This window comes from Brachypodium distachyon, chromosome 1 (genome assembly GCF_000005505.3).
Source record: "Brachypodium distachyon strain Bd21 chromosome 1, Brachypodium_distachyon_v3.0, whole genome shotgun sequence".
Lineage (NCBI taxonomy): Eukaryota > Viridiplantae > Streptophyta > Magnoliopsida > Poales > Poaceae > Brachypodium > Brachypodium distachyon.
Window position 1 is genome coordinate 8829017 of NC_016131.3, and position 24164 is coordinate 8853180.

At 44.0% G+C, this 24164-nt stretch overlaps 4 protein-coding genes and 2 non-coding genes across 7 annotated transcripts; 1 reads left to right on the plus strand and 5 right to left on the minus strand.

Moving 5' to 3' along the window:
* Nucleotides 1-591: 591 nt before the first annotated feature.
* On the minus strand, nucleotides 592-5946 carry LOC100844722 (lysine--tRNA ligase). Of its 2 annotated transcripts, none has more exons than XM_003559503.4 (16): nucleotides 5791-5946; nucleotides 5654-5703; nucleotides 5311-5355; nucleotides 5058-5223; nucleotides 4882-4975; nucleotides 4646-4731; nucleotides 3946-4061; nucleotides 3440-3520; nucleotides 2885-3010; nucleotides 2481-2763; nucleotides 2103-2199; nucleotides 1835-1991; nucleotides 1429-1572; nucleotides 1258-1326; nucleotides 1008-1151; nucleotides 592-887 (listed from the first exon to the last, which is right to left on the minus strand). In XM_003559503.4, the coding sequence occupies exons 2-16, from the start codon at nucleotides 5675-5677 to the stop codon at nucleotides 798-800; spliced, it is 1722 nt and encodes a 573-aa protein (XP_003559551.2). In that variant the 5' UTR covers nucleotides 5678-5703; nucleotides 5791-5946; the 3' UTR covers nucleotides 592-797. The 2 variants fall into 2 exon arrangements, with proteins under 2 accessions (XP_003559551.2, XP_014751944.1); XM_014896458.2 differs by having other exon boundaries at nucleotides 5654-5700; nucleotides 5791-5931.
* Nucleotides 5947-6167: 221 nt separating this feature from the next.
* Nucleotides 6168-8960, minus strand: LOC100834269 (50S ribosomal protein L18). The gene is made up of 2 exons (XM_003560970.4): nucleotides 8753-8960; nucleotides 6168-6824 (listed from the first exon to the last, which is right to left on the minus strand). The coding sequence occupies exon 2, from the start codon at nucleotides 6803-6805 to the stop codon at nucleotides 6461-6463; it is 345 nt and encodes a 114-aa protein (XP_003561018.1). The 5' UTR covers nucleotides 6806-6824; nucleotides 8753-8960; the 3' UTR covers nucleotides 6168-6460.
* On the minus strand, nucleotides 7471-7579 carry LOC112270298. The gene has a single exon (XR_002962693.1). It is a non-coding gene; the product is annotated as a small nucleolar RNA snoR104 (small nucleolar RNA).
* LOC112270297 lies at nucleotides 7973-8090 on the minus strand. Its single transcript, XR_002962692.1, has one exon. It is a non-coding gene; the product is annotated as a small nucleolar RNA snoR104 (small nucleolar RNA).
* Nucleotides 8961-9272: 312 nt separating the features above from the next.
* On the plus strand, nucleotides 9273-12323 carry LOC100840582. The gene is made up of 2 exons (XM_003560984.4): nucleotides 9273-9665; nucleotides 12022-12323. Exons 1-2 carry the CDS (start codon nucleotides 9349-9351, stop codon nucleotides 12029-12031), a joined length of 327 nt encoding a protein of 108 aa, XP_003561032.1. The 5' UTR covers nucleotides 9273-9348; the 3' UTR covers nucleotides 12032-12323.
* A 3516-nt stretch (nucleotides 12324-15839) lies between these two features.
* LOC100836719 (nucleobase-ascorbate transporter LPE1) lies at nucleotides 15840-19682 on the minus strand. Its single transcript, XM_003560977.4, has 14 exons — nucleotides 19410-19682; nucleotides 19213-19310; nucleotides 18927-19103; nucleotides 18738-18838; nucleotides 18569-18644; nucleotides 18395-18454; nucleotides 18093-18277; nucleotides 17880-17976; nucleotides 17241-17327; nucleotides 17093-17151; nucleotides 16899-16990; nucleotides 16724-16801; nucleotides 16465-16625; nucleotides 15840-16369 (listed from the first exon to the last, which is right to left on the minus strand). The coding sequence occupies exons 1-14, from the start codon at nucleotides 19501-19503 to the stop codon at nucleotides 16151-16153; spliced, it is 1584 nt and encodes a 527-aa protein (XP_003561025.1). The 5' UTR covers nucleotides 19504-19682; the 3' UTR covers nucleotides 15840-16150.
* Nucleotides 19683-24164: the final 4482 nt, after the last annotated feature.

The window sequence follows — 24164 nt, forward strand, 5'->3', positions numbered from 1 at the left end:
GAACTCATAAGACTTCAGCATTATCAAACTATCGCTGCCCACTGCGCAGAGATATTTGGTCAAAGGATTTGCCAATGAGCACTGACGCCGTTGCTGTACTGCTCAACGGCTGGGTGTATCATGTATATGTACTCCAATGCTGACCAATTTCAGCAGCGTGCCTGCTGATTGGAGAAAGAGCTCCCATCAAAAGGTTAAGACCACGTTTTTGATATGTACGGCTTGTTATTATTTAACAAGGACAAAATAGTAAACGCAATCACCTGAAAAACAGACATGAAGTGTTGTTGTATTACGTTGTTTTTCACAATTTACTGTTGTATTATCCGAGGGGGGAAATGTTGCATCTTTATTCTTGTAGGTGTCTCAATTGCTGCGATAGCCTGTCACATCATATTATCGAGATGAGTTGTCAAACCAAAATATTGTGAAAATATATTTCACAATGGATTTTCATTTGACACCATATATGTTGATGTTTTTTGTTACATAAGATTGTCAAACTTTAGAAAATTTGAAAACCAACAAAAGTTATACACAGTACATTTTGGAACGGAAGGAGTGCTCCGTGTCTCGTGTATCTCAGAGCACTTTGGAAAGTTGCAATAGTATGGGGACACCCACACAGATATGGAATTGTATTTTCCTTTTTCTTTTGAGAAACGAGCAGGAGCATTGACTTTTCATTAAGAATAGAGCAATAAAATATTTACAGGGAGGCAACGTTCTAAGGGGGACGCGCAAAACCCCAAGTACCAAGCAGCCAAAAAATCCTACTCAGGCTTTCTTCTTTCTTTTCACCCTTGTTCAATCGAAATACGACAGCTTTGTACAATTCTACTACCCAGGAGGTACTGGGGTTTCATTGTCGGGAACAGAAGAACTTCCTGAAATTTCACGCAAGGGAGTGCATGGTTCCATCAGAAAGTCAGAGATTGCCATTTGCCAAGCAGAGAACTGTGGTACTGTGGAAATAACAGAAATACAGAGAGAGGGGAGGCAGAAACCTTGATGTTCTGTGAGTCTGTCAGCAGCATTGTGATCCGATCAATCCCCAACCCCCAACCGCCCGTTGGTGGCAAACCATACTCGAGAGAGGTGCAGAATGCCTCGTCGAGCGCCATCGCTTCGTCATCTCCTGATTGCCGATTCTGAAGGGGCAGGGTTTCACAGGATGGCAGACAACCTTTTTGAGATAATGCATGTGGCTGCACAAATGTAACTCTGCAGTTTCAACAAAGTTTCGGTTTTACATACCTTCAGCTGCTCTTCAAATCGCTGCCTTTGCACCAGTGGATCATTCAACTCAGTGTAAGCATTGCAAACCTGTCAGGTTACGAAGAAAGAGCCAAATTACGCTTTGCAAATTAGGGCAAAATGTGCAACATTCAGGCATGGGCACATGGTTTAGCAGAATAACAGGATTACCTCATGCTTGTTGATGAATAACTCAAACCTTTCTGTGAGTCCTAACTCAGATCTGTGCCACTTGGCCAGTGGGCTCATTATCTCCGGATGGTTAATGATAAAAGTTGGGTTCACACATGTGGTCTCCAGAAAATGCCCAACAAGCTGACAGTGAAAGAAACTGGCAACTCAATACACATTATGCAATATTTAGCTGAATAATTATCACAAATTCCCAGTTACTAGAAAAAAAATACAAATTACATGGTATGTGATATAAGCAAAAAAGAACCATATCAATTGGATGTAGAGTACTCCTGAGACTAAGAAGCATATGTCAATCAACTTATGGTCAGAACTCAAGAGTAATATAAGTTTCCACAAAAAAAGGCCAATGTACGAGGGATCCAAGAGATGGGAACAAAACCTTGTCAAGCAGTCGTGCTGTTGTTTGAGGCGGTGAGCATTTGACTCCATGCTTCGTGCACGTTGCTGCTAGGTATTGGTTGGCCTCGTTGCTCGATAAATCTACTGGGATGTCAAGCCCGGCAATAGATTTCAGTTCCTGCATCATGTCTATCCTTCTACAAAGACATAGAAGTACCAAATAACCGAAATACCAAAGTGAGCAAACAGATCGAAAAGAAAGATGATATCAACACATATTTTACAGGTTCAGCAGCCATATTTAGTACCTGTAAGGAGGTGCAAAATCGATCTCTATGGGAGGATTATCAGCTCCATGGGCATGATATCTTATCTTAGTACTGCCTGTCAGCTCCATCACCATACCTGCAATAGTTATTAAATCTTACATGTACAAACATTTCATGGAAGTTACAACTAAGACTTTCAAACATTTCATGCGATCGTTTTTGGGCCCCATGAGTGCAATCAAATGTGCAAAAAACTTAGGCCAAGCTGTATAAATACATAGAACAGACTTGACATATGCCAATGCATAATCCGTACTTGCTAGCCTAAGTACAACAGCTAACACTTGGCATGGTCTGTCTGGCTGTCTGGCCTGTAAAAATGAGCCAAACTTATGCATGATTAAAATAAATACTTACTCGACAGCATGGTTTCAGTAAGCTCCATCAGGTCGTTGTAGTCTGCATAAGCCATATAGAATTCGCATGTCGTAAATTCAGGATTGTGAGTTAAATCTATCCCTTCATTCCTGAATTGCTTTCCTATCTCATAAACACGGTCCAAGCCACCCACCACTAACTGCTTCAGATGGAGCTCAGGAGCAACTCTCATGTACAGATCCATGTTTAGTTCATTGTGATGTGTAACAAAAGGTTTCGCAGATGCTCCCCCAGGGATCAAGTTCATCATTGGAGTCTCAACCTAGAGAATGGCAAAAATGGGGAAACCATATAACCAAACAAAATAATAATTTCTTTGAAAGAATTGCTTCGAAGGAAATAAATCATCTTTTTTTGGAAATAAATCATCTTTCAAGGCCCACCTCCAAAAAATTGTGTCCATCAAGGAACTTTCTGATAAATGAAATGACCCTGGACCGTGTCCTGAAGATATGCCTCACTTGATGATTTACCATGAGGTCAAGATATCTCTGGCGGTAACGAGTTTCCTAGCAATAGATGATAAAGCGTTGGAACTGAGGAAATTAGTACAGTACAATTACAACTAGTCAACGTTTTATAAAACATACATAAACTCTTGAGTGGCCAAAAAAAGCGGTTCAAACAAAATTTAAAGAAACGGCATAGTAAGATAAAGTAAATTGAAGCATTCTAGTCTTTTTTGGCAGGGAAAAGCAATATTGTAATTGGCATAAGGATTAAGCTTAACTTCATAGTCTGTATCCCAGTAACTGATGACATGAAAGTATGTGTATAATGTCCACCACTCAACCAATGAAAGCATTATTGTAATGTGCTATATCAGGTTTATAAGATGCTTGTAGAGAGTGTGGTTTGAATGTTAAATTGTCATCTCAGCTGATTTTTGGGAGTCAGTGGATCATGGAATCACTATTGCAGGTATGTAGTACACTAACCTGATCCCTTAAAACATAAGCTTCAATGTTCCTTTCCATTCCTGGAACCCAGCAATCACCAGTTCCTCTTGCTCTTGCTGTCTGTGAAAACAGATATAACATCTTTTGATACAAAGGTGTAAAGTGTAATCCATCAATTTTACAGATGAACTTGTACGACTAATGATACTCACTTGCTGAGTGCAATCATAGAATGTACAAATCATGAAATGTATATCCAAATTGTTCACATAAATAATTTTAAATTCTAGCGAATGATGTGGCATGATGGAACGGTACTTTCCCAAAAAGAAAGTAACATAAATTCCATGCATGCACAGTTATTAACGGTGCAAATCAGACACTCAACTGACGTTATATTCATGTCATGCATCACAACTTTTGGAGAAGTATGGGAGCAATTTCAGAAGTAATATTTTTTAACATGGACTGTCACATGATGTAAAACAGCATGAATTAAGATATAACGGATCAAGAACTTATATCTGTTTATCATTCCATCTCACCTTTCCACCAATAGCAGGGCAACGCGCAGTTCTCTGGTTGGGTAACATATGGAGGCATGGAGAGAGCAATACTAAACTTTTAGCAAATATGCTAAGTTCACCCCTGCTACTCCTACCTGGTATGCATGTAAAACAAAGTGTTACTACGCCAATAAAAATTGCTCAATGAACAAGCATTGTACCAAGTTTGTGGTTAAAAAGGAAAATAGACACAAACTTATTCAGATTTGTCAATCATAGATATCAATCAAGTGAACAAAATCAGGTAAAAAAAATCAAGCGAACAAAATATATCTGATGGATGTAATAAGAATCTAATGAATGAAGCAGGAGATATGATTAGATGCCAAGCCTTTATGTAATCTCACTATTCAGTACATTTGTACAACCAATACATTCACCAAACGTTGTCTTTTTTACCAAAAATACTTGAGGCAAATCCAGAAATCAGATAAAAGCTTCCAAAATTTTCCTATTCACATACTTTACTACTTGCCACCACGCAAGATACAACATCAGTATTTTCAGTCAATTCAAACTTGCAGTAATTTATTCTAGAAAAAAACCCTGCAGTAATAGAAATATAGTTTTGATATCCTAGGGAAGACAAAATCTAACATCATGCAATCGCAGGGAAGACTTCAGAATATAATCCTCATTTGTTAACTGCTATATTAGATGAGTACACAAGCCTACTGACCTGGGTATCCAATTATACCAACCACATCACCCCGCTTCACAACACTGTGATATTTGGAGAATTCTATTTCAGACACCTCTGAGGAGCTAGCATAGAGACAAGAGAACAGAAATCACTTCATGAATTTTGGCAACACAAGACAAAGTTGTAAGAAAAATGATATATAATGTTAACAAAAAAAGTTGGCAGCACATATGCTCATTTCAGTATCTTGATCCAGCCAGTGCAATTGGTACCTGGCCCCAGCCATGACTTGAACCTTCACGCCATCGCCATAGATATCATAAAAGAAGAGCTTGGATGAGGAAACTCTCTTGCTCATGACCCTCCCTTGCAGGCACAAACAAATCATTTCAGGGAGCATAAGACGTTGACAGTGCTAAGTACAGTTGTTTTTACATGGAAACAATACCAGCTAAGCTTTCTGTGACAGCTGACAAATGTTCACCAGCACCCAAGCTGTTGTACTTAGCTACATAGTCTGCTATGGAGATCCCGACCTCAAACTTGTGAGGATATGGGTCCATGCCTTCGGTTCTAAGTGAATCAAGCATCCTGACCCTATTTTCAAAGTATCGCTGCAGCAAGAAACAAAATAAACAATGCTTTCTGTCTGAAAAGAAAATGTATTTTCTCACTGCTGACTGAATTTGAAGTAAACTCACAGTCGGATCTGTTTCATCATCATCCCCTGCAGGGATATTGTGTGCCTGCATGCCAGCCTGAGTTAGATCCTAAAGCTTAGAAAATTGTAAGGTAAAGAAAAGATGTAGCCAACGAAGCTAAAGCTTATAAAATTGACATGACTTAGATCATGAACAACAAACATAGAAATTCCAAGTCAGAAGACCATATACTCTCAAAAGAGCAATGTTCTTACATGCTTTAACTGCAACAGCTTAGGTATTAAACTGCAGATCAGTCTTGGGGTAAAGGATTTCAACGATTAAAATATTTTTAAAAACACTCCAAGAAGCAAAGGAAAAGTGTAAATGCTAATTAAGGTACCATATTGTTCCCTTCCTGCTCCATCTACTTTCCCTCTCAGTTTTCAGCTGCTGCATCAACACCAAGTAAGAATAAGTATGTCAGAAGAAGACGAACCACCATTCAAGAGAAGAACAAGATTACTATTCAGGAATCACCTATGGGATGAGCAAAGAGATGGCTCTCGATCGAACTGCTGGTGATCTTTTCTGACTTCCTCCATGGCTGTGATGCAATTTATATACAATTATACATAGGAGCCGCGGCAGGTTGGAGCTGACGCATCATGGGGCAAAGTTTGACTTCCCTGGACTAACTGACTGTTGTTTTACTTATTCTCATTAGTGGGAGATGACTGTACTTCCTAGATGATTCCGTAGCGATCAAGTTTCAGGGCCTAATAGTATTATATTGAGCATGGTACTAGGGGTCTTATATTATATTAGGCTTGGTACTTTAACGCGCTGTGCTGGAGGAATGTGGCCGTGTCATTAGAAACTTAGAATCCAACAACGTGATTCCCAAGTAACAACAATCTTTTGACACACTTAATGTATTACTTAAGCAGGAATTTCATAATTCTCACAGGTATTGTTCTATACTGTGATGCCTGAAACAGTTACAGATTCGAGGAGTCTAACACTGTAGACTGGCTGACCGCAACGGGGCGTATTGTTCTATTAAGCACACGGAAGGTAAACTGAAAACACTGTAGACTGACTGACAGCTTGACACTATTTCTGTAATTCTCTTCAAGAACACTGTCATATGGCAGAACTAAACAGTCAGTGGAAAATTAGCTAAGTGATGATCAGCTAACATCATCATTCACACCAACTTCACACCAGCTGCTGTAAGAGAATCTATGACGGCCTTGACCTTGCCATGGTACGTCTGGTCTCTTGACATGGAGACGGACACCGCAGGGATGCCCCTGAACAGCAGACGTTCGCCAAGCAGCTTCCCAATCTTCGCCGCTGCAGCGACGTCACGTGTCGACTCCATACTTGGCCTGAGGATCTTCTCCTGTGAGCTTGCTGCGCATGCGATGGTCGCGGATGGGGTGTGGATGACCTGGGCGCTGACAAAGTTGCTTGTGAAGTGCATCTTCAGAACATAGGGCTTTAGGAAATTGGTGATTGCAGGTGCCCTAGCAGGTGGAGGGATGACCATATTGGCTGATAAAGCTGATCTGCGCAAGGCAGAAAATAAGAAAAGAAAGTTAGCTAATAATACACTCAGTGCTTCTGAAAACGGCCTCAATGGATGAGGATAAGTGAGTACACAACTAAAAAAATGTTTTAGATTCTAAATTCAGGATAGCATACACATTTATAAAATATCACACAAAGGACATCCACATTTGATGGTTATTCACTTGAATCCATGGAAAGCATGAGGCAAGTTACATCATAGTTTACGATTCTTGCAGCTAATTTTCAGCGGGCTAGAACTTATCAGAATTAGTGTATTCAGAAAGTGATTCAGTAAACAGTACTCAACATAAAACATCACCGATGAAACTTAAAATAAATGTCGTTACTGGTATGTGATACTCGATAGTGGTACTGCATAACACAGACACACAGTATATAATAAAAACGAACAACTAATCTTGATGTACACTCTAGTGTTGAAGAGTGCATGACAGAATACTTGGTCCCAAAATTTAAGGCGTTTCTACCTAAAGCTTGTATCCAGTCCTTACCACAGATCATCCAAATAAGTTGACATACTCAAAGGACTGAACCCTGATGAACTAACAACACAGAAACACATAAAAGGAGCTATTGAACTAAACAAACATCTCTGGAAGGAACATAAAAACAAAGTCCAGCATGGTTGTTTTGTCGCTTGAGACTTGCAGAAAATCCTAAAGGCACCACAAGCAGAAAATGACAAATTTACTTCGGGAAGATTGTATAGGATAAACAGCTGGGCTTGGCCAAACTGTTGGAAACTGCTTGAAAGGCATTTTTCTTAAATAACGATTGAAAGATAAAACATACTACAAATTCAAACTGCCACTAGGGAGATCCAAACTTCCACGAATATATTGAATACTGAAAAGCCTCATATCACAATCCATTGTGAATGCAGCTTTCCATGGTTGAAGCAATTCCAGACTGAACTGGAAACCCCCTGACAAGACCATAATAAAATAAGCAAGAACTGTTCAACACAAATTAGCACTAAATCCCCTTTAGGGCCCATTTGTTTCATCCCAGCCCGCCCGGGTTCAACCAGGAATTATCGATATTGTAGCTCAAATTCCCGTTAATCCCTCCCGATCCCCACCAGGAAATCCACAACCGAACGAGCCCTTATGTGGTCAGGAACACTAATGTCTTGTCATTTGAGACTTGCAGAACTTGCTAATGATACCACAAGCAGGAAATGACAATTTAACTGTAGGAAGATTGTATCGGGTAGGCATCTTATCTTTTGAATGCTACCTTTCTTTTCCTCCATAGTCCATACCATAAAAAGATGGGCATGTGCAAGGGATGCAAATTGCTTCCTCAAAGAATAAAATTGTCAAGCAAACTATGCACACTATCCGTTAAATGCAGTCCTTTATACACTTGTTAAAAGCTGAATAGTCTCAGTATTTTGCTATTCAATGCATTCTATTCAGTTCAATCAACGAAATGGATATAGGTAATAACTTTCAGATGCACAAATAAACAGTGAACAGCACACATTAGCATTTCACGTCTACAATGTCTGATAAACTAAACACACTTTAACGTCAAGCTTCTTTGAAGAAATATCCAAATTTCTGAAACTACATTCGATAGCAGAAAACCTAAATTGAATTAAGACACACTGCGCTGCCCTAGTGAACGAAATGTTCTAAGTATGTAAGCGATTCCAGGCTGAACTGGAAGACAAACTCCTAACAAAACCATCTCCACAAAAGAAACAAGAACTGTTTATCCATATGAAAATATGTAATAACCAGTTCCATCTTTCAATCCATGGAATTGCTCCTTTATGCTAGAGGCATGATCGAGCGCTACAGATTACCCAGCGGTCATGGAATCGGAACTACCTCCATAATAGTAGCTCCCGATTAAGATTTTACCGACAAACATAGAGAGAGAGAGAGAGTCGTACCGTGGATGGGGTAAATGGCGGCGGTATTCGGGCGTCGGGACGGGGGGAGGCGGCGGATGAGTAGAACGGCGGCCGGCGAGCGGAGGAAGGGGAACGGATGCGGAAGTGGAAGAAATGGACGCGGCGGCCGGCGGCGAGCAGGGGAACAGACACTATGGGGATGAAATCAGTCGGGAAAAGAGAGATGCGAGAGAAGGAGCGTGGAGCGATGCACCGGAAAAAAGGGCCCATTCGAGCATACCTGGGGTGAAGGCTGACAAGGCCTTTTTGTGTGCATCTGGGCTGGGCTACATCCGCCTAATCTAGCCCAGGAAATCAAACAAGCATGGCGGACACAAACCAGATGCACGCAGCCCAACCAAACAAAACAGCCTGTTTTTGCCCTACAGAACCAAGACGCAAAATCAGAAGAGCACGGGGATTCATACGGAAACGTTGGAATGAAATGGACGGCCGAGGAAAATCCAGAATGTGACGTCCGAATCGTGACGGTCCGATAATGAGAAGGCAAAATCACGACACAAAAAACTGTACCGCATAACTTATTTCGGTCGGCATCGGTAGCTTGGGCGGCGGCGGCGCGAGGGGACGGAGCGATGCAGGCACTAGCACGGACGGCGCGATGCCTCTGGCCGGTGGCGTCAGATGCGGCGGCGGGGAGGGGATGCTACGGGCAGTTGCAGCCGTCGCGGGGGATCATGGTGCAGGTGAGGGACGGCAACCTGGAGCGCGCGCTGTCGGTGATGGAGCGCAAGATGAAGTCGAGCGGCATCGAGCGGCTGATCAAGCGCCGCACCGAGCACCACGTCAAGAACTCCGAGAAGCGCGTGCTCGCTCGCAAGGCGCTCATGGCGCGCGTTCGCTCCCAGGAGCTCGGCAAGAGGCTCCGCGACATCCTCATCAAGAAGATCCGGTCAGTGCCATCTTCATACCACCATTTTCGCCTGCTAGTACGCCATTCGTTTGCTGGTTACGAGTTCTCGCGGTTGCCTTGTTCGATCGTACTTTTCAATGTGTTGTGTTGAGTAACCAGGGTGTACTTTCGTTGGTGCTCTCAAAGTGCTCGACGAAATGCTTGGAGCGGTTTTAGTTGTAAGGCTGTGAAATTAGGCGAGATTTGCAAACAAGGGTGTGGGTAGACTGTGCACAGGAGATGTTTGATGAAATGCTAGGGTGGTTGCATGATTGGTGAGATGCAGATGGAATATAATTATCCTGCGGCCCAATATGTGCAACAAATATGTTCTTAATATTATAGAATCTATAAGCCGTTGAACATATTACATACAGATGGATCTATTAAAAAAATGGATGGCAAGATGGTCTATAAATTAGTAGAGTGACTTATGCTGCCCTCAGATTAGATATCTGCAGACAGTCATATTGGTAGTCATGGGTGGTACAATTTTGATTGCTACTCCTAGGATTGTCTTAAAGCAGTTACTCTGGTCGTTCAGAGGATAAACTAGTGCAGCATGTCTCTGTGGAAGTTACCGAATGAACTGAGTAAAGATTACTCCCTTCGTTGCATAATACAAGGCATGCTAGGTTTCGTTAAGACAAGGCTTTGACTGTCATTACTAATAAGTGTGATATCATATCTTATAAAACACATATTAATGGAATAATTCTTGGTCAAAGGCTTGTCTTAAGGAAACATAATGCGCCTTATGATATGGAACGGTGGGAGTATGTTACGCCGGAAGTTAGTGAATACACTATGATAGTGTGTAATTCAAATCTAGGTCTCCCTGAAGGTAATACAGGAAACCAATATGATATAATCATACAATACATTATCTGTTTTCTACTGTTGGTAATTGCATAGTTTTGTAGAGTATTGGCATCGGTATCACCACCATTGCCTTGTTTAATGATATTTGATGCATCATTATAGAAAAGTTTGACAAGTTTACACGCCTGAGACAACGCAGACAAATAATTCATCTACAAACTCACTGCTCGATATGTACCATACAAGATCAATCATTTACAGCATGGTACTGATGGTAGTATAAAAAATACATATTTAGTTAGGCTCGTACCAGTGGTGAAGCCACATTCAATCTGTGTGGTCAACTGACCTCATAGCCTTTTAGCAAAATCACTAAATACAAGTGTAATGCATGTGGAAAAACAGAAAAAACTGGGTAAAGTTTATACATCATAATATATTTGAATATCACAGGGTTAGAGTCCTGGCACCACCACTGGCCCGTACTATACCAAACCCCAGATATGGGGCATCATTCCTTGGTCTCCATGCCTATGTACCTTAGGACTGATTCGAGATATGTGCTACTGCAATGTGCATGAGGAATAGAGGGCGAACCAGCTAGCATTTACTGATATAGAAAGTTGAGTATCCTGCTGATTATTTAAGCAGCCAGTAGTTTCTTTCCCTAGTGAAAAAGGCATGGCTTTCATGTAATTTGCACAGACCACAACAGAGTGAAAAGTCATTGCAGTCCGTTGATTTATCTGTCCATATGAAAGAAGACAAAAAAAACATCGTCCCATTTTGTAGGAGGTACTTGAGGTATTCTGCCTTGTGATATTGTTTGCAACTTGCACTGTTGCACAAACTACTTCTAGAAGTGATTAAAAAGTGGGAATGATACATTGATACTACAAGATAATAGAAGTCAACTTACGGACTTAAGGTATAGTATAATTAAAAAGTCCTGGCATGCAGATTGCAGAACCTTTGGGTTGGTTTTCAATCAATGGAAACAAAATCGGGTATTGCATCAACAAAATTCAAATCCAACCTCCTAGGCATTGCGTGCAACTAGTCAGTTCATTTGCATGCTGCCTTTAGCCCTTTGCCATGTCAGTTGATTTGTCTAAAGTGATGCATATAATTTGCACACTGGACTTTCCAAATTGTTAGCATGCCATTTAATCTCCTTGCATGCAACTCATCCTTGCGATGGAATAGACACTCATCTATTGTGCTTGTATGGTTCAGGAGTCAGAACACTGTAATTTTATCCTCTGACATCTTGTAGTAAGAATTCCCATTTGTTCTTTGGCTCTCCAGAGAATATGCCACTTACATTATCGATGATGCAGTCAGAGTAAGCCGTCATACTGATGAGGTTATGTATAATGCTATAAACGTGGAATTCATCGGTGGTGTAGTTGTCATGTTTTTCGGAAAGCCAAATAACAATTGGGAAGTAGAAGGATATCAAATTTGAAGGATTATTCTTGTTGCGTGATCGCATTGTTCTATCCATTTAGTTGAGTGTATTTTCTTTGTGCAGGGGTCAGTGAGAGCATATCTCAATGGGAGGCATTTCAGCAGCATTCTATCGCACTACAGGAGGATTATTAGCAGCAATTTTGCATGGGTGCTCCATGTTAAACATGTAATCAATCTCCATGGTGGAATTGGATAATTGAACTACCCTTTTTTCCAAGGGTCGATCCATTTGTGGCAACTTAATATACTCAACTGTGTAATAATAATCTTTTGCTTTCTTGGATCATGAACTAGTTTTTCTTGGATCATGGATGGTAATTGTTGAGTTTTATGGTACAACATAGCAGTTACTTAGTCTCTTAATCTGCTATCAGTGCTAATAAATCATGCAGTCTATGGCTGTGGTTATGCGACGCTCCCTTGGATACAATGTGCACACGAGCAAAGTCTCCAAAATGCAATTTTGATGCTTGTTTCAAAAAGAAAGATAATGAAATTTTTTGAAGAATATAAAGTTATCTCAGTATGAAATAATTTTATTACTACTCTAGTGCTAGCGTTCACTTTCCCAGTCTCGATAGTGAGTACATTTTTAAGTAGTATTACGAGTTGTTTAATTTGACTGCTTGTTTTCCGGAAAGACGATACAATTGCGTCAATCTGGTACTACGACCCAATAGGCTCGTATCACAGGATATCTTCTCACGGTAATGAAACATACAATATGTCTTAATTTAGAGGGTCAAGATGCATGCTCCTGCTAGTACAATCCGTCAGTAATGAGGGCCTGGAAACCGAAATGGAACAGTGTCTTAATTTTGCCGGGGCCTCTTGGACTTTTTTTTTTTTAGCGTAAGACATTCCGTTGCATCATATAATAGTTTCATCATTGAGAAGTAGGGGGACAATGGAATTAGGGGGATCATCAAACCAAAATTGTTCAGGGAGAGCAGCTTCCTGAGCAAGGCAATATGCAACAGAATTGGCTTCGTGTGGGCAGTGTTCAAAGGCCATCTTGGAGAAGTCCCTGGCAATTCATGTTTAAACATTCCTCAATGACTGCTGCCGCCGGACCTCTAGAGAAACCTTCATGCATGGCCTGGATTAAATTTGCATCGGCGCAATTCATAATGACACGGGTACAACCAATTTGCCCAGCCAACTGAATTCCATACAACAACCCCCAAGCTTCAGCTATGGTAACAATATAACATCATCAACATTCAGCAGTGCATGGCTCGACACCCCCATGAAGAAGCCTTTTGAGTCTCGGATCACAGCACCGGTAGCACCCGTTCCGTGCGATACAGAAAAAGCAGCGTCAATATTCAGCCTGACCATTCCTCCCAACGGTCTCGTCCAGCCATGTCGTCGAGGGGTAGCTTCCTTGTGGTATGACTTGACATAGTTCACGGACAGTGCTAAGATCGATAGAGGTTGCAGCTAGCTTCGGCTCCTGAACCCGCTTGCCTTTGATGATCTGTCGACGTTCCCACCATGGGTACCACGCACCGACAGTAACCAGCGCCTGAATTGGACTCTTGGTACTGGTTTACCCAGCCAGAGGAAAAGAGGAAGTTTGAACTAAAACCTTTCACACAAAAGAGTTAGCTACTGATTTACCCAGCCAAGAAATAAGTCCATTTTTCTCACTCTTCCAAAGCCTTCAACCCGATGGCTTTGCTACGATTTTTAATAATAATAATCTATCAAAAAGGTTGTGAGAATAAGGTCATGGCACGAAGAGACACAACTTGTGTAGATCAGACTCAGAGACCATCACATGGATCTTGTGGGGTGATTGAACTTTCCCAATGGAAGCCCCGTCTCAGAAGATCCACTGGGCCCTCAGTTTCAATGGCCCACTGCTCACAAGTCACAACTACTAAACGCACAATGTTAAATGTTTCTCTGCAAAAAGAAAAGGAGAAGTTTAATCTTCCGCTAGTGTTAGGCTTCATCGCGTTGTTCCCCTTCCGCCGATTGCCGGAGTGGAGAGGGAGAGGGAACGGGATGGACACGGTGGCGGGGCCGAGAGCGAAACAGAAGCTGGGGAGGCCTCTTATCCCTCCCAACTACGTCAGCCTCAGGCACCTCCAGGAGCTCCGCCTCAAGGAGGAGGAGCAGCGGCAGCGGGAGGAGGAGGAGGCCGCGGCAAGGGTTAGGGAGGAACAGCGGCGGCGGGAGGAGGAGGAGGCTGCGGAAAGAAGAAGGGTGGTGGAGGAGCAGCGGAGGCGAGATGAGGAGGAGGCCGCGGCAAGAAGAAGGGTTTTGGAGGAGCAGCGGAGGCGAGAGGAGGAGGAGGCCGCGGCAAGAAGGGTTAAGGAAGCGGCGGCGGCGGCACCGATGAAGCCCTCGTCGTCGTCGAATACCTCCTTCGGGTATAAGGAGAGGTCCCGCGGGGGGCAGCGTTCGGTGGTTGTCGCGCATCGGCGGCGGCCGCCGTCACGCGGGGAAGGTACGGCCATGAAGAGTGATGGGGCTACAGGAGGATGCCACGGCCAGAAGGGGCCGGACGGCGACGCGGCCAATGCACCCCTGGGCACTGGCCGTAAAGCGCAGAACGAGGGGAAAGAGAAGGATAAGGTATTGGCGACTATTAGTGGTGGTTCAGGCGAGCCAACTGGGGAAGCTACCGCATCATTGTATGGAGGCAATCCAGAAGAAAAGAAGAAGGTTGAGGCCTCAGGATATCAGGGCTCAGCATCAGGGATGATGAGCAGTGCGCCAGGTGAGCTGGCTGAGGCGGGCATCGGATCACACCGAGGCAGCGGGAGGCAGAAGCACAAGCACAAGGGGAAGAAAGGATTGGATGGCCGGAGCATAGAAATAGCCTTGAGCAGTATGACGGGCAAGCAGGATTCATCACCACCACGAGGCATCAATTCAGAGAACATTGAGAAGGGATCGGGTGAGCCACACACTGGAACAGCCTCTTCTGGAGCACTCGATGTATCACCACCCAGCGGTGCCAAGTCGGAGAAAATTGGGAAGAACAAACCCTCAGAAGGCATGTGCGCCGACATGGTACCGAGCAGCAATATGCGGTACAGGAAGACGGCCAAAACCCGTCCGACCGTTAGAAGCAACCGGAGGAGCAGTGGTGGTCAAGGGTTGATGTGGGAGGCCAAATCTGAGGGCCTTGGAGAGAAGCAGACTGTGGTGGAGGTGAGTGCCCAGTCCCAGACATCCGCTGAGGGTTGCAACAACCGGAGGATGGAAGTGAAATCCGAGAGCAGTGGGAAGAAACAGCTGATGGTCAAGGTGGTTGCTCAACCCTGTCTGGCCACTGAAGATAGTAGCAATCGGAGGAGAGACAGTGGTCAAGGGACGATCCGGGAGGCAAAATGTGAGGGCCTTGATGAGAAGCAGCCGGTGGTGGAGGTAAGAGCCACCGCCCAGTGGAAGCTGTGGCGTGTGAGGCACTCTCATGAGCGGCTGCCTGGTGGAGGGTCTGGTGTTGCAGGGGAGCATGGCGGAGTCTGGGTGCCCAAGGCGACTGCTGTGCGGGATAGTGCAAACATGTGATGTGCCAAATGCTAGATTTTCGACCGAATAAAATTCTAAATCCTAGGTATAAATATGTATAAATAGGAAGGCATGTTGTGCCAGCAGCATGGCTTTTAGATTGCCGAATTGGTTCACGAGGCTTTTATATTGCCAGATTGTTTTTGGAGGAACATGGTGATCTCTGTACATTTTGCTGGAGTTAAATTATCGTTACCACATTTCGTTGGAATTCCCACAAAATTCTTGCATTCCAAGCAGATTGCATACACAGAGTTAACTTATTTTGTGCAATTCATTCATTCGTCATTTGTGGAAATTTTTACTGACCTATGCAGGGTTAAACTGGTGAAGGCTGTTTACTCAATTGAATTTGTCAGGAAGCAGTTACATTCTGCTTTCTCCAAATCAGAGGTAAAATCGAGTTACAAGGTGTTTGTGTTCTGCTGTTTTCAATCAGACACGACACAAAACAAAACCGGTGACAGAAGCATTGCATATTCCCATTTGTTGATGATGACATTATCCTCATTCTGTTCTCACAGTAAGTATGCTACATTTCCCATCCAAAATGTTTAGAAATTAGAATCAAAACATCACATGTCGCTGCATATACAGAAGATTCCCTGAATCAGCGTCTAATTTCTATTTCCCACCTCTTCATCCTTGCAGAGTCACATCTCCTAAAGTGAGGGGAAGTACTTGCTCATACCATATGGGAGAGCATAGAACTCCTCGCTTCTTACGTCATGCCTGTAAGACTTGAATTTCTCCAACCACAGCCAGCCCCTGTCCTTCCTCACATGAGCATCCCAGTAGAGGTGTGTGCAGTCCAGAAAGTAGGCGAGTATGGCAGCAACAGTCGCAGGCGAGGAGAATATCACATTGACAATGACATTGAACTGAGATTTCATGGGACAGGATAGGAAGATTAAGATGTTTATCAGAGACTCAGCGTGAAAGTTTACAGGAATTCACTGTCAGTCAGTGTACATACCGCCAGTGAACGTGTGTGAGCCGGTCCAAATCCGTAGAATGTCTCGAACTCTCGGAAGTATTGCGGTATAGACAATCCCAGGAACAAGGAGATGCTGAGTATGAACTTGGTTCTCAGGGTGTTAAGGTTGCAGTACTGGAGGAAGCAGAGGCCTGCAGCAGCTGTCTCGGCAGAAAACAAGCGCGACAGCACAAAAATGTAATGTGAACTCGAGAATTTGATTTCTTAAAATTCTGATAGATGGGTGCATAATACTCACCTGAATAAGCAAAGAGAACGCAATAAAGTGCAGAGAAAATTGGCAGTGGAATGGATGCAAGAATTGCCCCAAACTTTCCTGTTAATCGTTAAGCCATGTCAGCCAAGTGAAGTCGCTAAATATTAATGGTGATCAACCCAATGATGCTGACAGATTCAGAGGATGGGAACAATACCAAACAGGGAGAAGAAAATCATGAACAAGGCTGAAATCTTTATGACTCGTCGACTTCCAACTCTTGTTATGGCCAGCAGACCTGAATTCTCACTATACAATCAAACATGGACGGTTAGTGGTAATTTTTACTTCTAGGTGACTTCTGAGCAGGTGTTTCTTAGTAGATAAGAGTACTCAAGTAAAGCTCATTACACTGAAGCTGCTGTGCCTGTCAATGTACCACACATCCCATTCAGTATGATAGATATGCCCTGATAATTTGGAAGTTGCATTGCAGTGAGTGAACCAGGAGCAAAGATTCATGAGCAGAATTGAGCATTTTGTTTTTTTATTCAAGTACCTGCCAGCCAATTCCCCGAGCAAAAACTGAAGGTGGAACGAATGTCGCGCCCGCGTATCTTGACACTGCAATTAGGGTGCCGGTAGACTGGAAAGCGAGAGTGCTCATCAGACTAAATACAAGACATTCACAGGTTATACCTACCTAGTGTTATCTTTATTGCAGTTTTTTTTTGTGAGAATCTTTATTGCAGATTTGTGACAGAACCGATATAGGCATGACATGTTAACTATTACTACGAGCTTTATATCAGTAGACTGTTTATCCAAGAAGCCAAAACACTGTCAGAGATACATTCTCGTGAGCAAACCAAATATTCTCTGAAGATCATATTTGCTTATGTTAAACTATTTTGCTCATGTTTGTGCTTATACAGGTGCTTTAGATACCTGGGATGAACATGACCGCATCCATACGTGATCTTAATTTTTATTTTGGTAGACTGTTCATGCAAGATGCATAAACAAACTCGAATACAGATTTCCGGTCATCAAGTTGCATTCTTTCTGAAACCACATCTGCTTAGATAAAAAATTATTTTGCTCCCCTTTGCTATGCTCCTTTCATCTAAAATAAATAAATTTTGCTCCACTTCTGCTACATGGATATAACATTGTCATAGCTGCTGCTGATGCATACCTCGATAAGTGACGCAAACGAGGCAGCGAGCATGGCGAAGCAGTCCTGTGCGCAGAAGATTGGGTACCCCCACTGGAACGGGTAAGGGAACCTGACCCTGCTCGTGGCAGAAGCAACACGCTGGATATGTGAACCACTGAAGTGACGGGCCGGTGAAGGAAGAAGATTGTTTGAGCAAGTGTGTATATAAGGCAGCATAACGCCTGTGCGTACCAAGGTGCGGCGTGGATGAGGCCGGAGCGGTCGGTGCGGCAGCTGAACTGCGTCACCGGGTTCCTCTCGTTGTAGGCGCCGGCGGCCGTCAGGATCTCGGCGTAGATCCACACGATGATCACCGTCAGCAGCACCGCGCACCGGCCGAACACGAAGCTCCCTTTCGCGAAGAAATGCGAGGCGTACTGCACCAACGACCCAGTCAGAACTTAGAACAATGGAGAAATTTTTTCTTCGTCTTTTTTCCCTTGGTAGGATCATCAGTAGCATATGTTGTGTGGAGAAGGGAAGATCGGCGTTACCTCGGCGAAGATCAGCAGCAGAATGAGCGCGGGGAGGCCGATCTCGATGCATTTGGCAACCTACACCAACAACCGAACCCAAGGTGTGCCGTTCAGAATTCAGAGACTGAATCAAGAGCTAGAGAGCAGAAACGGAAACAAGAGGCGGACGATGAGAAGAAGATGCATTCTGACCCCGGGGAAGGCGAAGTAGAAGAGCCCGAGCGCGGAGAGCGTCACGAAGGGAACCGCCGCGAGAGGGCTCAGAAACCTGCCATGCATGAGCCGCACAATCAGCGTCAGTGAAGTGCAACAGGTAAGAACGAACGAAGAGGCGGCAGCGGCAGCCTGGGATGAAAGGAACCTGATGAAGACCCTCCATATGCCGAAGAAGCCGACGACGACCTGGAATACGCCGGCGATGATGAGCGCGCCCTGAAGCGACCGCATGGTGTACACGAACCTCTGGAGAAGATGTCATCAGTCAGTCGTGCTGCCAACAGCTGCAGAACAGAGGAAACAGAGACGCTAGCTTGTACTAGTAATTAAGAACCTCGAAGGGGTCGATGAAGAGCGCGTATCGCGGGCTGAGGATGATGGCTACGGTGGGGTAGATGTAGGTGTAGGAGCCCCCCATGACGGCGGGGAGCCGGGTGCCGAAGTGGACCTGCAGGAGCGTGTTGATCCCGGACAGGAACAGGATGGTCTGGATCACCACCGCCTTCTCCTCCTGCATGTGAAGAGATGGCTGGCAGTGTGAAAAAAAGAAAAAAAACACAAGGAAAGAAAGATAGAGGGATTAGCTAGCCTAAGCAATCTAAGTAGAATGGCTGACTCACATGGCCGCCGCCCATGAGTGGCACGAGGATGGTGGCGATGATGACGGTGGTGCCGAGCATCACCAGGTAGTGCTGGAACGCCACGACCACCGTGGTGACTGCATGCGTCAGTCGGTCAATCAAAGGAGGCAACCAAAGATCTCATCAGAACTCAACTCAATCCATGGATATATTGCTATAATTAACGGGGGACGCACTCCATGGCGGAGGGCTGGTGATGCAGTAGTCGAGGCCGCCAAACTGCTCCTTGACGGGGAACGGCACCAGGTCCTCGGCCTTCACGGGGGACATGGCGCCCCGATCGACCACACCCGTGGGATCGAGGAAGACCAACGGAGAGAGGCAGTGCCGGCCGGCTGGGGGAGTTTCGCAGTGAAGCGGCGGTGGGATGATGGACGAAAGAAACGCAAGCAAGCGCCTTCCTTTATGAGCGAGCTCGATCGTCTCTCCCGCTTCTTCGTCTGTCCGTGCGTTTTATCGTGTCACTGCAGCAGCATCGGTTTCTAGTTCGATCAGGGTGCACTTTACGACGTCTCTGTCAGTGGATGAGCCACCTGCTTTTGTTCGGTTTTTTTCTTTTCTTCCCTCGAATCGAAAGAAATAGGTTCAACGGTAATGCCACAGAGACAGAACAACAGAACATTCACATTTGCTTGTCCTCCACTGCAGATTTTGACCCAAAACTGGCTGGTTTGCGCCTGTATCGACCCCGTTTGCAGCCGGCCCTGCCAAAAGAAAATCAAACAAATACAGATATCATGGATACAGATGCGAATTCTGTTTATCTGCCCGCCGTCATCTAGACTGTTTTCTCTCTCAGAAGATGTAACTCAGTTTGCTGAACTGAGTTAGATGCTCTCAGCGTGCATGGTGCAAGGCAAAGCTCTTGTCACGTTTTAGAAAATACTCCTATATATGTAAGAAATCTTTTTCTCGAGATTTTATATATCATCATAACTAATATCCCCCTCCCATTACTAGAAAAAAATATCCTCCTACCTAAAACATATACACACCACAATTGACACCGCTCTGACAAAAAAATAATCAAAACCTATAACTGAAAAGACACACATATTATCTAACAACCTAAAATTGATGTGACTTTGTTTCTGAAAATGAACTACTAGGTGGTAGACAGAGCTATCCTCTGTTAGCTAGAGCTGCTAAAACACCGGTTTTCTCAGATCATGGGTACGTACTGGAAAATAAAAGGAGTGCAACCCCAGCGCAATCATGGGTACTAAAGCTTCTCTTCTTCATATTTTCACTTCTTATCATGTTTGAGTGATCTTGTCCCCTCTCGTTTGATCCAAGCCGTTGACCTTAAACACATGGGGGCCATGCCGGAGCCGTTTAGAGGGAGGGATAGAGCCAAGGCTCTCGCTCGGTTCAGTAGTTGCAACCTGATGGGGCTTTTAGGTAGGAAACCGATCGCACATTCAGCTTCACCAAAGCTTCGTTGGGGACGCATCCATCCATCCCCTGCCCCTTTTCCCACGTTAGATGGGGTTGGCCATCGAACTAGCTTCGGTCGATGCGATGCGTCTCTCGGCTTCCATTCTCCAGATCACGACATAGCTTCCGGCCGGCCGCCGGGCAGTGTTGTGCCTGGCTACCTGTTCATGTCTCTGTCGCGCTTTCGACCGATGTCAGCATCGATTCCCCCTTCGGGACTGCATATTTTAATGACTTCTCTATTTTAATCAGCCGGTCGTTTGATAGGTGTATCGCTGTGGTTTCTTTTAGTTGACATGGTGGTTCTGGGGTTGCAGCGGCCAGAGAATGTTTTATGTTGAACCCACGGAAGAGGGATATGATCCAAACTGATCGAGACAGTGCTAAACTGGTATGGAACTAGCTAGGTGGATGCTCGCCTGGTTTGTTTCTGATATCAGAAACTCTAGGTTCTGTTTTTTCTTTAATTTCTTCCCTTTTGCGAGAGTTCACAGTTAGCCTCATTCGGTTTGCAGGAATTTTAGAGAATTTTTACAGGATTTCAAACATTAGGATTTTTTTCCTATGTGTACCATTCTTACAGAAACTGAGGCTATAGATTTCTAATGATTGGTCCTAAATTGAACTAATTCCTAAGGATTCTACTCTTTATGTGAGACCTTTTAAAATTGTAAGGATTGAAGTGTGCATGACATCTTAATTCTCTACTTTTCCAATTATATGATTTCAAAATCCTACAAACCGCAAGGTGCGGAGACCCTGACGATTAAATGGGTGCCCAAACTCCACACCGGCACGATTTTTTGTACAAATACGAAAAATAGTTCTTGGACTGATGCTGATGCAGTATGTCTGTCACGGAAATCATTTTGGTGCAAATTTAAATCTATGGTGTTGTGACATTTGTAAGTCTACTTTCGCTTTTTAGACAGAAGACTCTAGGAGTCCAACTATAACTTAATAACGTATCAAATGGACAAAGTACAACAAGGATATACTTCCTCTGATTCATAACAAGTGTCCCACGTTTTGTACAACTTTGGATCGGGGAAGGCCAGGGAAAGGCTTGCAGGAGGACTACGCCGCCGGAGGGGAACGTCGCCGCTAGGGCGCCGCCAGTTAGGGTTGGTGCTTGGCTTGCTCGATGCGGAAGGACAAGGCGGCCGGCTCTGCATTATGTCTCTCGATCGGATAGAGGAGAAAGACGAAACGTTTTTTACTTAAGGGATGACAGCGTGGGTACAAAACATCAACTTGGCAACGTAAAAGCAACCGGAAGTACCTCTGAAATTACTTTGAGAATTGTACTACGAAAAGCAATCTGCTTTTTTTCTTTGAGAAACAACCCTTTCGTTAGTTTTTGTTTTGTTTTAAGCTAACCAAACACACTCTCTAGTCCGAAATCACACGCATTGGCAAAATCATGCCACAGTGGCATGACTCCTTACCAACTTTTATGAAAAGTCCGAAATCACACGCATTGGCAAAATCATGCCACAGTGGCATGACTCCTTACCAACTTTTATGAAAAACACCCCGCATCCTTAGAAAGAATTAATTCTGTCCTATTAAAAAAGTTGATGATAGTATGTTTGGGAGTCGAACTCCCGACCTCCCCGAACCTCTGCCTCTCCGCTGTACCAACGAGCTACTTGGCTGTGAAGATTCTGTGTATTCTACCAGGATAAACAAGTTTTTAACCAGTTTTAACTTTGGGCTTTCAGACTTGGGCCTGTTTTTCCTTTGGGCTGTTGCTATTTGGACCGAGTATACTACTCCGTCCGTTCTTAAATATTTGTCGTTGTTTTAGTTCAAGTTTGCACTAAAACAACGACAAGTATGTAGGGACGGAGGGAGTAGTAGTATGTGCACTGTGTTCAGTTGGGAGAGTATATTACTCGGTAGTCAATGACATTGTACATGCTCATTACAACATATTGTATATTGATGTTTGAATTTACGTGAGACAAAACGTTATGTGTTGCTTGAAAATTCGCGTTACATTTGGTTATTTTAGTTATTACCGAAACCAAACCATATTTTTATACGTACGCGTATTAACCCAACCAAACCGAACGCACGTCCTGAAGTATGCTTCCAAGAATCCTTAGCTCTCATCCCACCCAAATCTCGTCTCCACTTTTGTCATGGACAATGAAGCACCTAGCAGACGCTACATCAGTACAGAAAACTACTGAAACTCCTACCACATTGTTACGCAGGGATGCAAACGGGATGCTTCTTTTTCTTTTGCTTTTTGACGGGGAACACAGATACAGTAATCTGTTAGCTTGTCGGCTCGGCACAACTACTCCCTCCGTTCAATATTAAGTGTCTTAAAATTGTCTAAATATACATCTATCTACACACTAAAACACGTTTAGATACGTGTAATATTTCGATACTTAATATGCGATGGAGAGAGTAGTGGAGTACTAAATATTTATGTCAAAGTAAAGTGTGCGGGAAACCTCTTAGGCAAGGCTTCGCCACAAACGGATCTGGCGGACGAACCCACCCCCCTAAGAGGAACTCTTTCTTCCTCCTCCCGTCTCACTCCCTTGCGCCCCCACTCCCCATCTCTCTTCTCCTCCCTGCGTCTCCCCCGTGCCTCCTCCCCGCAGCAACCGCGTCACCGCCTCCCCCTCCTGCTGCCGTGGCAGGCTTCCCCTCATGCCGTGCCGCCGTCTTCCCTAGCGCCGTCACCACCTCCTTTCCCCGGCCGGATCTAACCTCGCCGCCACCTCCCACGGCCGGATCCGGCTGCACGAGCCTCGCCGCCGCCTGAGCCGAAGGCTTCTCTCCGGGTAAGTTTTTCTTTTTTTTCTCAAAAATGAAAAGTTCAAAAATAAAAAGATTAAAATGAAAAGTTAAAAAAATAAAAGGTTGGAAAATAAAAACCTTAAAACTTTCGAATAAAAAGAAAAGTTCAGAAGATAAAAAGATCAAAAAATAAAAATAAAAAGTTCACAGAATTAAAAGTCAGTAAACAAAAAATGAAAAGTTTTCAAAAATGGAAAAAATAAATAAATTCCGACAGCCCAAAAATGGGCTGTCGGAATTCGTCCGCCACTTTGGTTCTGGACGGATGTCCGCCCATTAGTCACTCCCTAATGTTTGAGCACATTTTTCTAGTTGATGAGTTAGAGTAAACTGTTTCTTTTTAGAGGAAATTAAAGTTGAGCTTTCTTTTTTTTAGCGAAATAAACTGTTGAGCTAATATGACCGCACCGGATAAAAATCTTGCTGAGTCTGGCTGCATCCCCCGCTGGCTCTCATCGGACGCACGCGAGAAGGGTCCACCGCCTGGGTCGTTCGATAGAGGGTCGCATAGGATTTTTTACCGACCGCACCAGCCTAACGTGGCTTCACGAGCGCTGCAAAGCGTACCACGCCAGGATGCAGCCAGAGCTTGTACTTGGTCCGGCCCAGCAAAGCAGCAAGCCCGTCGCCATGTGCTACACCACGAGAATACGTGGCCCAAATTAAAGCAG